Genomic DNA, 13,965 nt, shown 5'->3' with positions numbered 1-13,965 from the left:
TCCCATCGTCTGTGTTTCATATAGATGTAGAAAATTACAGTAATGATTACTGTCAGGTTACTGTATAATAACCTTTGGTAAGTTCAACTGGAAGTTTAATTAATTCTGACTTTTTTTCCATGTAATAACGTAAAAAATGGTCCATCCCACATAGGATCACATGACACACAATAATACAACATATGAATAACTTTCTGCATTTGACATTCATGTTCCAAAGAAAAACAAATCATCGCTGCAAACAACATACTGTATATAGTCTGACAAACCACAGAAAAGAGTGGAAAAAGCTTCTCAAACAGGTCAGTGAAAATACTCAAAACAGTACAGGAGAAAAAAAGTGAGAGAACTGGATATGCTCGGTATGTGCATGAATACAGGCACTAAATGGCATAAAGAACAGAAAAGGCATGAATCAGCAGATATTCTGGATTGCAATGCGTTTCAAGCTTGGTGTTCTTCCTCAGGCAGCATCGAGAGGTTTATGCTTATATGTCTCTAGAAATAGAGAAAAAGCAGGAAAACACTGTATATCATACAAAACAATAATGGGATGTTCACATTATTGATACAGAGAAGACAATATATGTAGGGGATGGAACATCCCAAAAACCTTGAAGTTGCTATACCCATGTTTCTTAAACCTCTTAATAATGTCTTTGGAGATAAACTCAGTTTGGCTGGAACATGATCACCTCAGGCTTAAGAATTGTCCCACTGGTAGATTGTCTTTGAGACTTTTAGGATGGTATGAAGAGCCCAGTAGAAGAGCAATCCAGAGTGTTTGCTGATCTGAGCCTTTTCTGTGTTCTAAAAATCAGTGCACATATTGAGCATAGTAAATTCTCTCACTTTTTTGCATTTCACAGCTCCCTGCCCTTTTTTGTGTATGTAGTTTGGGAAAAAACATGTTTTACACAGAAAACAATGTAAAAGATACCTATAATTGATCATGATGAGCTCAGTGGAGTGATGTGTAGGATGTTAAACAATGTAGAATGAAGCAAATTTCAAATCTGTTCTGATTCAGAATATTTGACAGCTCGTATAGATCAATTAATGATAGCTGTAGTAGTAATAAAGAGGGCATTTTAAGCTATTGTAAGACCACTGGCAAAACAAAAACTCTAAATGCATCACATGCGTTAAAGGGGACAATTCATGCTTTTTGTGATTTTCTGTTATTTTTATACTGTTATGATGTCGGATGTTTAAGTTAAACATGGTCAAAGTTCCAAAACATGAGGTGAACATATATAAGAATGATCTCTGAAAGTCAAAAAGCAGGGTTTCAGCCTGTTTGCAAAGTGACCGCTACTTACCCATCAAACTGATATCACATTGTTCACACATGGTCGCAAATGGCCGTCTGTTCTGTGTTGAGGTTGTTGTTCCACAGACTGTTCACATTGTCTGCTTGCATATTTTGGATCGGATTCGGGCTTGAATATGTATAGATGTATTTGAGATGTTTACACTTTGAGTATAGAAGGCGAAACTATTGTTTGTTTACGTAGTCTCTTCGGCAGACTTCCAGACGCTATCCAATCAGAACAGAGTAGGCTCATCGGGAGGGGAGCCTTAAAGAGACAGGAGCTACAACGACTTGTTTCAGACAGAGGGAGCTTTTCATTATGCTAACGTGTCTCCTCACTTCCCTCACTTGCGTCTTTTTCTTGCATCTGAGCTCCTCCTTGCGAGGATGTGAGAGAGAGACGTGAGAACAGAGAAATTTAATTCATCGAAAAGGACGTCCTCCCACATTCTGGCATCATTTTGAGGAGACGACAACTAGCTACTCCTGACCCACAGCACCTCAACTGTCAAATATGCCGAGGTCAACTATCAATATGTAGTAGTTATTAAGTAAGTTTAAACTTTAAAGTTTAAACTTAAAATTCATTAATACAATTAATTAACACTTTACACTGTTACATAATAATTTCTACAATTTGTGATAGCTGAAAGGAAAACACCTGATAACGGCTCCAATGTTTTGTCATTTGATTATAGATCTATAGCAGCATCTGGCTGTCAAAGAATAAGACACAAATAGACAATTTAAACCTGTTAATTACTGAAAGAACAAAACCAACATAAATGAGCAATAAAAACAGCTGTAGCCTGCAGAATATATTTAAATGAAATATTTAGCTTGTGGCAGTCTGACATTCTTTTCAGACTCAGGATGATTTTGTAGGAGACATGCAGCTGTGTGACATCATATTTCCTGAAGGAGCTGAGATGTACCTGAAATGGAAAAGAAGAAAGGAGAAGCTTTTTGGCTTATGAAGAAAAATAATAAAGTTACAAGAGTGTTTTTTTGTGATTGATTCATGATTCAGTATTCTTTAATTGTTGGGTACTCGACCCCCTGAAACTGGTCTGTGTTATGATTGACCACTACAGGGCTCCGGTCAGAGAGCACAGAGTCATCATTGTCGTTTAACTCCTTTACTTGCAGTGTAAGAGTGGTACAAGTAGTACAACTTAGTGGTGCAGATCATTACAGTTTCTGAAATAAAGAACAAACAAATACACATAATGTCTCTGAGTTGTCACTGTTCATATTTGTTGTTACATGGCTAATGATGACCAGTACTAATTAAACATTTAAAGTCATCAAATGAGATCTAAATCCTCTCAGGGTGAATGTTAACCTAAACTGGGGCAGTAATCACTCTTGTTATAATAACACAAACTGAAACCACATGAACTGTGTTCACAGTCATACAGCGAACTAACAAGGCTAACAAATTAGCTTAGCGCCTAGCAAGGCTAGTTTCCGAACATGCTAATTACTAAACAAATAATGAACACACTTAGCATAACCTAGACAATGCCATGTCATGAAATACAGAGAGAGTTATCATGCTACCTGCACCTTATAGCTGTGATATTGCAACTTACATCAACAGTGACTTCTGCACAGGGAAAGCCGGCAAACGAAGAAAGGAAGTGTAAATAGGAATCGTAATTTCAAAATAAAAGTCTCTAAATGTACAGAATTCCCAACAGCCGCCCCCACATTTGAGCAGCAAATGTGTAATAATGGAATTCTTCAAGTGTCCTTGATATCGTCCTTGAGAGCAGAGAGCTGGATTAGGCGAGCAACTGGTCTTGTATAGACTTTACCTTTCACCAGGACTTCTGTAGTTCTGATGCATCCGTCCTGACTGGTGACCGTCTTAATAATTCTCCCGATGGGCCATTGAGCTCTGGGAAGCGATGGATCCATAATCAGGACGACTGAGTCCACAGTCATGTTACTTGATGACCTCTGCCATTTCTGCCGTGCCTGAAGAGTAGGTAAGTAGCTCCGTATGTACTGGATCCAAAACTGGTCCACAAGAACCTGACAGTGGCGCCATCTTCGCCGCCCTATGCCCGACGGGACATAGGCCACTTGAGGCAGCACTGCATCACGCCGCCCCATGAGAAGGATGTTAGGCGTGATGGGGTCAGGGTCAGCGACGTCAGCTGACACGTACCCTAGCGGTTTTGAGTTCAATATCCCCTCTACTTCCACTAAGGTTGTGTGTAGGACATCCTCTGAAACGGCCTGGCTCCCCACTGCAACTTGAAGACCAGCCTTGATGGAACGAACTTCCCTCTCCCATACTCCACCAAAGTGGGGAGCGTTTGGTGGGTTAAATCGGAAGTCGATCTGGTATTCTGTCAGCTGTTCTTTCAGTTGTGGTTCCATGGCTGCAAAAGCTTCACGGAGTTCCCGCTCAGCCCCACGGAAGTTTGTACCACAATCTGATAGTATCTCCTTTGGTCGGCCCCGTCTTGCGACGAACCGACGAAGAGCAAGGAGGAAGGCATCCGCATCCATAGAGTTGAGGAGCTCGGTGTGAATGGCGCGGGTCGTGAGGCACTTGAAGATAACCCCCCAGCGCTTCTCCGTACTCCTACGGACAGTTGAGTTGGTGATGTCTGACAGCCTGCCGTCCTCGCAAGATCCAATACTGCTTGCGTATCTCTGCATACACCCGCTCTGTGCCTGGGTGCAACATGTCTTTGATGAGGAGTTTTGTTGCAGGGTGCCTTGGGTCTAACACAATAGGGTGGATCTCTCCTATGCTTGAGTTCTGCAGTCTTCGTAGCCTCCCTCCCACTCGGAGTATGCAAGTGGAAGAATCCCACTCCGGAGCAAGGCTGGCTAGACGACTGTGGTTTGGCACAGGTTTCTGCGCTTTGAGGGCAGCAACTTCTTCTGGGAAGCTATGGGCTTGACACCCTCTCAACAAGAAGATCTCTGCATCTCGGTGACTAATGAGCTGACTGTTTGCTGGGCCCACTGCCGCCCCACGAGCACCCTGACATACCTGCTGAGCTGCCTCCATCAACTCCTTCCATGTACTGAATTGAGAGGCATCTGGGATGCTGATGTCGGGCTCTACGGTGGTAAAACAGCAGAAGGTGATGCCTTTCACTTCTGATGAGCCCAATGCTGTTTCATGCTCAGGCTTCTTTGGCCAATGTTCAGCACTCTGCTTCAGGAATGGAGGCCCTTGACTCCAACGACTAGACTCTACCAGAGCCAGGAGGGGCTTACCCCTTGTTATGTTGTCAGTCGGATTATTCTGGGTGTCTACGTACCGCCAAGCCTGTCTGTCAGTCAGCCCCTGTATCTCTGACACTCGAGTTCCAACAAAAACTTTATATCGACGGGAGTCTGATTGGAGCCATTCCAATACCGTGGTGTAGTCAGACCACAGGGTTGTCTGTCAGATGGTGAGTGTCAACTCCAAGCGGGGCATAGACTGTTGTCTCTTAGGCGCAACTCTTGACCTAGCCATCACAAAGGAGGTGTGGATGACATCTCCTACAGGTACAGTGAGGTAGGCCACAGCCCCATATGCCCGTTCGGAGGGGTCACAAAAGATGTGGAGATCGTACTCTGGGTCTGCACCTTCCACAGAGACTGGTGAGTAGCAGCGGGGAATGGATATTCTGCTGAGGTGCTGCAGCTCTTTCTCCCAGGCCTCCCAGTCCTCTCAGTCATGGCGGAGGACTGTAGGAATATCAGGATCATCCCAGCCCCTCTGTTTGGACCAAAGCTGCTGGATAAGCACCTTGGCGCGTGTTGTCAATGGCACGATGAACCCCAAAGGGTCATACTGACTGGCCAGTACCTGATATGCCATCCTCATTGTCAGCGCAGCATGTACGATGGGCCAGTACTGGTAGCCAAGGGTGTTAGCAGCACAGTTCCACCTAAAGCCTAAGGCTGGCTCCAGTGGGTCGGTCCGATTTTGACTTAGCCACTGTTCTGTAGTTGAGGATCTTGCATCAGGGGGAAGATAGGCTACCACAGTTGGTTGATTGCTTGCCCACTGTCTGAGATCGAACCCTCCTTCAGCCAGCAGGACACGCAGTTGATCTACCCTTTGTGTGGCTGCAGGTATGGTGGGGAAGCTCTCGAGGCAGTTGTCCACGTAGAAGCTCTTCTGCACCGATTGCAGCGTACCAGGATAACTGTCTTGGTGTTTACGAGCATGTTGCTGCAAAGCAAAGATGGCACAGCATGGGCTGCTGGTTGTACCAAATGGCACCACCTGCCATTCATACACATCTGGTGGGTCTTCACAGCGTAGGTCTCTCCAGATGAACCGGAGGAGCGGTCTGTCCTCAGGCAGGAGTCGGACCTGATGAAACATGGAGCGGATGTCTCCACTCACAGCAACCTGGTGTTGCCTGAATCGTAGGAGGACACCAAGCAATGAAGGTCCAAGCATGGGCCCAGGCAGGAGTTGGTCATTCACTGAGGCACCCTTGTACCTGAATGAGCAGTTGAAGACTAACCATGATTTGTTATTGTGGCAAACAAGGTGATGGGGGAGATATCATGCCTCTGTAGACTGATCCACCTCCTTGGGCCCAAGCTTATTGACATACCTTGCCTGAATTAGCTTGCCGATCTCAGATGAGTAGAGAGCTGCCTTCTCCAGGTCTTTCTTGAGCCGCTTCTCTGTGGCCCTCAGGTGAGCCATGACAGAATGTGGGGAACCATTAAGCTTAGGTGCACCTGTCTTCCTCAAGAGAGGGGTGGTATAACGCTGGACTCCCTCAATGTTGACTTGCTGGGTTTTGGTTTCAAGAAGGTTCATGGCTTCCTGATCCTCACGAGAGCGAACAACCATTTTCTCATTGCGAGAGGGTAGCACATCGAGTTGCCATAACCTTTCGACATTTCGATACAGGAGGTCATCGGCGCCAGAAACTGAGGTAAAGAGGCACTGCTGCACTGAGGTCTGTTCTGGCGCCCACACATCAGCACCTTGCAAAGCCCATCCGAGGGCAGTATGGATTGCTATACCACCAGTAGTCCACCAGTAGCTCCTCTGAGAACTGGCTTAGTGGCAGTAATGAGGTGTACATGATCCGACCCAAGCAACACCAGTGGACGCACATTAATGAATGGCTGCAGTGGGACTCCACGTAAGTGAGTGTGCCTTCTTTGGAGCATTTGCACTGGGTAGGTCTGCTCCACCAGGTCTAGACCTGAAGCAGTGAATGCACCCCGCACTTTGTAGCGTTTCTGCGGGTTTCCTTTGGGGGAGATTTCAAAGTTGACCTTTGACCCCAGGAGGTGTGTAATGTCAGTTCGCACAGTGCGTAAGGCAAGAGTCTCACACTCACCATTCAACTCAAGCTGCTGGGCAGCGGCCGGTAAAATCATAGTCCTTTGTGCTCCGTCATCCAAGACAGCGAAAGTCTCTATTGACTTTGAATTGTTGTGCAGCAGGACCGGGACCACCTTCAGGAGTACTTTGCTCGATGCATTGCTGGGTGTCAGATAGACTCGACTTTCCGAGGCCCTTGACTGTGGATCTATGGAGCAACGTTGGGCTGCATCATGTAGGACCTGGAGGTGTATGCCACCGCATTCGCCACAGGGTTTCTTGAGGTTACATGACTCAGGCGCATGAGCTTGTGCACATTTCCAACAGCGCCTTCCTTCCCCTAGCCACTTCACCAGGTCTGCCACTGGCTGCTCTTTAATGTTGCGACAGCGGCTAATGTAGTGCTCCTTGCTGTCACAGAAGAGGCAATGTACCTTGAATTGTCTCTTATTATTGGATGGTGTGGGATTACTGGAGACGCTGGGTTGTGTGGGCTCTGCACCATGATATACAGCTACACTTTGCCCTTTGCCCTTAGACAGGGTCTTCTCTTTCCCATCACTCAGAAATTTCTCCTGTTGGTAGCGCTGCACCAATCGGTTGGACAGACGCTGCTGCTGGGCTTTAACCTGAAGCCATCCATTCAAGTCCTGCAGGTTGTAGGGGTTAAGGCTTGTGCTGTTGAGCTTTCCCTGCAGCTGCAGATATTCAATAAACCCGTCTCTGTGATACTTGGGTAGCTTACTGAGTAAGCGATCAACATGGGAGCAGCAATTGAGCTCCATACCGCGTGGTCCCTCCAAGGAGAGCAGCATACTCACCAAGAGGTGGACTCGTAGGGCGAAGCTCTGGAAAGTACGGGCGTCACTTGGCTTCACGTCCGGTGTGGTTAGAATGGCTGCTATCTCACTTTGTGCCAGCTGGTGTGGCTGACCATACTGGAGCTGCAGAGCTTGCATGGCTGCTGAATATGGATAAGGGTGATGACGGCATGACTGACCGATCATCTGATCCTCAGGCAGCTTGAGATGTTCAAGTAGCACATGATATTTGTACTTCTCATTCAGCTGCGGGTGAGGCTCAAGCAAGTTATCTAGGGCCAGTTTCAAATAAGCAAACTCCCTTTCACTGTCTTTGGAGAAGTCTGGGATTTTGGGTTGCGGCACACCATATACTGAGCGAGGTGGTGGGCCACAGCTGAATGGGGGCACAGTCTGACTAGATGGCAGCTGCGGCTGAACAGCTAGAAGTGAACCACCTACTTCTGGAGCAGATAACGGATGCTGAGGTGGTGCCATTGGGAAAGTCTCAGGAACATAGTGACGTGGGCCATAGCTTGAAGCCTGAGGTGTCTCTTGTAGTGGGTTATAGTGCAGTGCAGCAGGATAACTGTAAGATGCAGCGGTGGGCTTGTAGGCAGGGGCTGGAGCAGTTAGCTGCTGTTGTACTTGGGGTTGGAGGCCTTGTCCAGAATCATCATAGAGGTGAGGTGGCACAGTGGTCTGCAGTTGCAGAGGGCCCGGCTTGGTGGGGTACCGCTGACCCAGTGTTGGTGTCACCATGCCAGATGAGAGGGTGGAATGGGGGGAGCATGGACACTTTAAAGGGGCTGGGTGTACTGGTGTAAATGCAGAGTTTGTTCTCTCCCTTTCTGATGCAGGGGTGTAGTCTCTCACTTTAGTCTCCCTCTCTGGTCCCATAGACAAACACGCTGTTATGTGTCCGCCAGGCTGAGGCTCCATGTCGTGTGCTTGCTTTACTGGTGGAGGAGGAGAATGGTTTGGAGAGATGGGAGTTGTATGAGGGTGAGGGACTGAGGCTGATAATGTGGGTGTATCTCCCTTCCCTCTGTTATGATCCTCATCTACCTCTTCTTCCATTAGGAATGATGTAATGTGTTCCAAGAGCTCCTGGCGGCGACGCTGTCGGGTTTCGTACTGACGGAGCTTATTGGTGAGCTGGGCCACTTCAGCGTTCTCCTCCATCTCCAAACAACTTACTTTCTCACTCACGGTGGCACAAACACAGCAATTCCGAGTGGGACACTCTAGCGTGGTGAGCACAACTAAACAGGCAGCAAACTTCAAATAGTCCTCGAAGTATAGCAGACAAACAAACTCTGTGGTCCATCAATTCACAACAAACAACAATAACTGAAGCTGAAATGAACACACTTTCATAACCTGTCTCTGCCCAGACTTAAGCCTCTTTCTTGTGTTGCTTAAGGAAGCAAGGAGATGAGGGTGTGTTTCAGTCCGTCTTTGGGACCAGCTCGGTTCCTCGGCTCAGATGCTGTCCTCACGCTCTGTCGGCAGGTCTCACAGTAAGCTGATCCTTGGCAGCATGGTGGAGAAAACAGTGGAGTCAACTTAGCTGAAGAAGAATGAGGCAGAGAAGTTATTCGCGTCTTCATGAAAAAATCCTTTTCAGAACACAGAACCTCTCCTCTCTGGGCAGCCAGGTCTGTCTGTGCCAGCCTATGTCCACTGCCGGGTTGTGCTCACTCAGTCTGTACTTAGTCAGTGTTCTCCTCAGTTTTGTATCAGACACTGTGGTCAGGTAAATTGCCACAGTGTACTGTCTGTTTAGAGCTACATATGTTTCCATTTTGTTAGTTAATCTCTGTATTGTTCTTTTTCTTTCATCATAATTTGGTTTGGTCTAACTCTCTCTCTCTCACACACACACACACACACACACACACAAAACTGCACTGCATCTATTAGTTCAGATTCAAATATTTTATTTTCTGTTATGTATATGTTCCATATATTTTTGTGACTTTTGTATTAACACTAAGCCACAGAGCTCACTACAGAGAGTATGTGGATTGCTACTGTTGACAAACACAAATATCAGTCACTCTGAGATCACGGTGGCCTAGGTTTAATAATTAGAGAGAAAAGGCCTTGTGCTGTGTGTCAGCTGAGGACGGTCTGCTTTCTGGCCTGGCCTACTTTCATTATTAATTATAATGGGCCGTGGCTACAAGTTTGGCTATCAGCTATCAAAGATAATCGTTAATTATTAAAATCAATAAAATTATTGAATTCATAGAATTCATAATAACGGGGCACCACCCTGGACTCAGGGAAGAAGATAGCCAATTCAGTCTCAAAGTGTACTAATCTATGAATTTGGGACTTTGATTAATAATTAATTTAATAACTATAAACAAAATCACCATATCAATAGCTAGTTCAGGTTGAAGGATTTGGAGTTCTTTACAGAGCAGGGGTTGGCAAAACTCATTCTTGTGCAACATTAAAACAGACAACAGGTATATCCAAAAGCATTTATTTAACAAAAGGGTAAAAGCAACACACAATACTAATCTAGCTAAGTGTACCTAAATACAAGTGTGAGTGTGTGTTTAGGGAAGACAATAGCAAGATGGCTGCAGTTACCTGGTGACTGAGCACATGGCATGCCGACAATTTGGCTGATAAAGGGAACTACAGAGATAAAAGGCCAGACCATGTGGTGTCTTGAACCACATGCGCTGCCTGAACCAAAGTTCGCCAAACTAGGTTTTAACCTCTTAACTGTGTGGTTCTCTATTCAAGGCCAATTGGTGTATGAGGTTAGTTGCATGCAAGGCCTAGTTACTGGCTGTAACATGTGTTAAGCATGCTAACATAAACCTAGCGGTGTGGCTATGCAGTAACCTGACTATAGGCAACAAGGACATCACAACAACAGTTCAATGTATAACCTCAACCAAATCAATACATGTACAGTACATTGTTTAAGTTAAACATTCTTGCTTAGCTGTACTATGCTTCACTGTGTTGCTAGGCTATGCCCAGTTGTTACCTGTCCATGAAGTTAGAGATGCTTTGTGGTGTCCTGCTTTGTAGCCAGTGAATCCGTGGGTGAGTCAGGCTGAGGAGGCTTTGGTTCTGAAGCTGAAGGATGCAGGCATTGCTGGGGAGACAGCACTCCAGTCGTGCAGGGGGCCCAGGTCACTCCTTGGTGTAGAGTTAGCGGCAAGCTAACTCCATTTCGCAGCTCCTGTACTTGTTAAACTGGCCAGCAGACTTGTGTGTTAGCTGCTGGCACAAGGAAACTTAGTTTCTGAGTCTTAGGCAGGCTCTTCCGTCTTCTGCCGTAAAGAAAACTGTGTGTGTCTGCTGTGAGCAGGCCACACAAGAGAGCAGAATGCTGCTCCGGCAGCTGCTGAAGGTGTGAAAGACCAAGCAGCTGCTCCTGCAGCTGAAGGAGAAAGAGAGCAAGGAGCTGCTCCTGCTGCAGCTCGTGGAGAAAAGAGAAAGATAAGAGAGGAATCTCTAGTTTTGATAACCTGGATCCATGGGTGGAGCTTCACACTTTGGGTGCGAACCCCCAGGGCTCAGGTTTCTTGGAGTCTTGAAACATGTGGTAAACTGTGGTCCACATGTAGTCCCAACACTTATCAGACAAAGACATACTATGACCACTCTATGCTGACTCAAGTATTATCAGAAGTGAAAAAGAAAGTCACAACAAAGAGTAAAGAGCAGAGACTTAATGTCCATTTTTATCTGTGGGTTAAACAGAGGAGTCTCTTTTTTTAGTAGATTCTTCATGTCAGTGATAGAAAGAGTATTAATGTACTGTTAGATGTAATAGTTTAAAGCAAATGTGTAAGATATCAGAGATCGAATACAGTCCATTTAACTGGAAATCACCCCTTTAAAGTGCAAAACAAAATGCATAAGCCAGATGACTGTCCTGAACTTTGCCACTTTCATTTTCTTATGGATAGTCCACAAAATAGGCACTCTATATGATTTTTTGAGGAACAATGAACTGGAGTAAAAGTTAAATACTGAATTACAAAACAATGACAAATGTATAGTAATGTTTACAACAATACTGTGAGCTCTTTCTTGTTGAGATTCAGATGAAAAGATCAATACCACTTCACTTAGCTTAACATAAAGACAGGAAATGGGAAAACAGCTGGTTCTGTCCAGAGGTAACCAGATCATTCTATTAGAACCTCTGAAGCTCACTGATAAATGTTACATCTGGTTTGTTTGATCCCAACAAAAACCAAAATGCAAAAACCCCACATGGTTTTATGGGGGGTTGAATGTGTATATGTTTCTTGGCCATGCACAGTCGCTTCCTGGAGTCTTGACATCACTGTAATGTTGGCAGACAGAGCTAGGTTACCCAGTCTTTATGCTAAGCTAAGCTAACTGTCTTGTGGCTGCAATATTTAGGGTACAGGCATAACACTGTTATTGATCTTCTCATCTTACTCTCTGCAAGAAAGTGGAATCTCGTATTTCCCAAATATCAAACAAATCCTTTAAGATAAGCCATGTTAATGAAAATTCGATTTGAGTCTTCTGTACTCCAGCTTAAAATACTAACTACACTATTCAGACTGTCTGCTGGAGTTCCTGCAGAGGCGCTGTGGCAAGTCACCCTCACATTTTCTGGAACTGGTCACAACGTTCTGGAGGCAGTTTTTAAGATGAAAGTTAATTTTGATTTTAAAATAATGTATCATGGTGATCTAGAAGAGTTTTCCTGTGCAAAGTTAGATAAATACTTGTTGGCAGTGCTGTTAGTGGCATGCAAAAATGCTTTGACCAGAAAATGGCTTAAGGACATAAGATCCATAAATCCAAACCAGAATGAATGGATTGACCTAGTTTACAATTTACATTATATACTGTGGAGAGAATTACATTTTAAGAATTAATATGGGTTGATATATATATAGTGGATGGAGGGGTCTAGTTGGCACTTTTTGCTCCTATGTACCACTTGTGTTCATGTGTGTTCTTCAAAAAAGACATGTTAATAAAAAAAATGTCTCAAGTCCAATTTTCTGACAAAATATGTTTTGTTGCAATCAGTAGAGATGAAAGAGTTGTAATATATGAAATTCATGGATAAAACACCTGAGAGATATGTCTGTTTTTGGCAAATCCAGCAAATTAAATACCTGACAAGTCAACATGAAAGAAAAACCCAGAATTTACATGAAGCAGTCCCGCTCATTAATTTACCACATTGCCCTCATTGGCTTTATACAACCAACCAAATTAAAGGGGTAGATGCCTTTGTATAAACAGGCAAAATCTCTAATGGTTGACATATTTGTATATACAACATGCAAATCATTAAGTCCACTGAGTGATAGTATGATCTAAATTATTTAAAATATATTATCATATAATTCAAGAAAGAAATAAACATTAAAATGATTGATCATAATTTTTTGAATCAGATTGTCATTGGAGAAAATTCCTTGGTGCTGCAACTCAAAAAACCCTGCCAGATAGACTTTTACCTCAACAGTTGTCTGTGTGTTTGTGCATGTTCAATATGTTTATGTGGAAATATACTTATTCAGCAGGTTGAGAATAACCATAGGTGACTACATTTTACAAGCAAGAAAAAAACAAGGGAATCATATTAGAAAATGTATATCAGAAATGTGAAATTGCTGCTTTGAGAAGGGGACGGATGAGACAGTAGTGAGGACAGGAAGAGTTGTGGGAGGATAAAAGAAGAGTGCTGCAGCTAGAGTCTTCATTGACAGCAGATCAGGATCAGGTAGGAGGATGTGTAGAACTCCACTGTGGCTGCTGTCCTCTCTGGCCTTTGCCTCCCTGTCTTCTCTGGCTAATGGAGCTCCATCGTAAGTAGACCTAGCTTACCTTCATACACTATTCCTGAGATTTAATTAACACAGACAAAACAAAAGAATACAAAATATGCAGTTTGTTTACTCAGCTTCCTGATATTCAAATTGTTGTGGTGAAACTGTAAGGAGCACGACAACAAGGTCAGTGGTTCTCTACATTTATAATTTATTTAAAAAGTGTATGGATACGAAGGACGTATTGTGCATGTATTGGTTTAACACAGTTCTAATTTCACTTGTGTCTTACAAAATGGTGAGTGGACCAGTTTACAGTTTCATAAGTCAAGGTAATGTGGTCTTTCAAATGATGCCAGCAAGTTGGCCCACATTTGTTCTGAGTTTGCACAGTGATGCATTACACCAGACACAGCAAACAGTTCTATTGATCCAGTGCTGGATTTTAGTTAAGATAATAAATAGATTACTCATTGTGTGTGAAGTCCATGCTAGATCAGATGATCCTCAAGCTGCAAAGCAGTGTGAAAGGAAGGATGTGTGATGATATCGTTCAAAGGAAGAGCTGGCGAAGTTCTTGTTTTGTAGACGTTTATTAGACGATGGCCATCGGGTCCATTCCATATACAAAGATGGTCTGGGCAATGTACCACTGTCGGTGCACAGCTTATATAGGGTTACACATCTGTATCTTATCATATGAATAACATGTTTTCCAGGGGCACTACC

At 44.3% G+C, this 13,965-nt stretch overlaps 1 protein-coding gene across 1 annotated transcript in view; it reads left to right on the top strand.

Annotated features, from left to right (window-relative positions):
- The first annotated feature begins 12,933 nt into the window (after window positions 1-12,933).
- LOC137176848 (complement C3-like) overlaps window positions 12,934-13,965 on the top strand; it is a 47,974-nt gene continuing 46,942 nt past the window's right edge. Inside the window, exon 1 of the mRNA XM_067582839.1 lies at window positions 12,934-13,275. Coding sequence (XP_067438940.1) covers window positions 13,199-13,275 — 77 coding nt within the window. The 5' untranslated portion in view covers window positions 12,934-13,198. The remainder of the gene's footprint in view (window positions 13,276-13,965) is intronic.

The sequence above is a fragment of the Thunnus thynnus genome, chromosome 3 (assembly GCF_963924715.1).
Source record: "Thunnus thynnus chromosome 3, fThuThy2.1, whole genome shotgun sequence".
Lineage (NCBI taxonomy): Eukaryota > Metazoa > Chordata > Actinopteri > Scombriformes > Scombridae > Thunnus > Thunnus thynnus.
The sequence above is the reverse complement of the archived record's forward strand: the minus strand, read 5'-3'. Positions and strand labels throughout refer to the sequence as shown.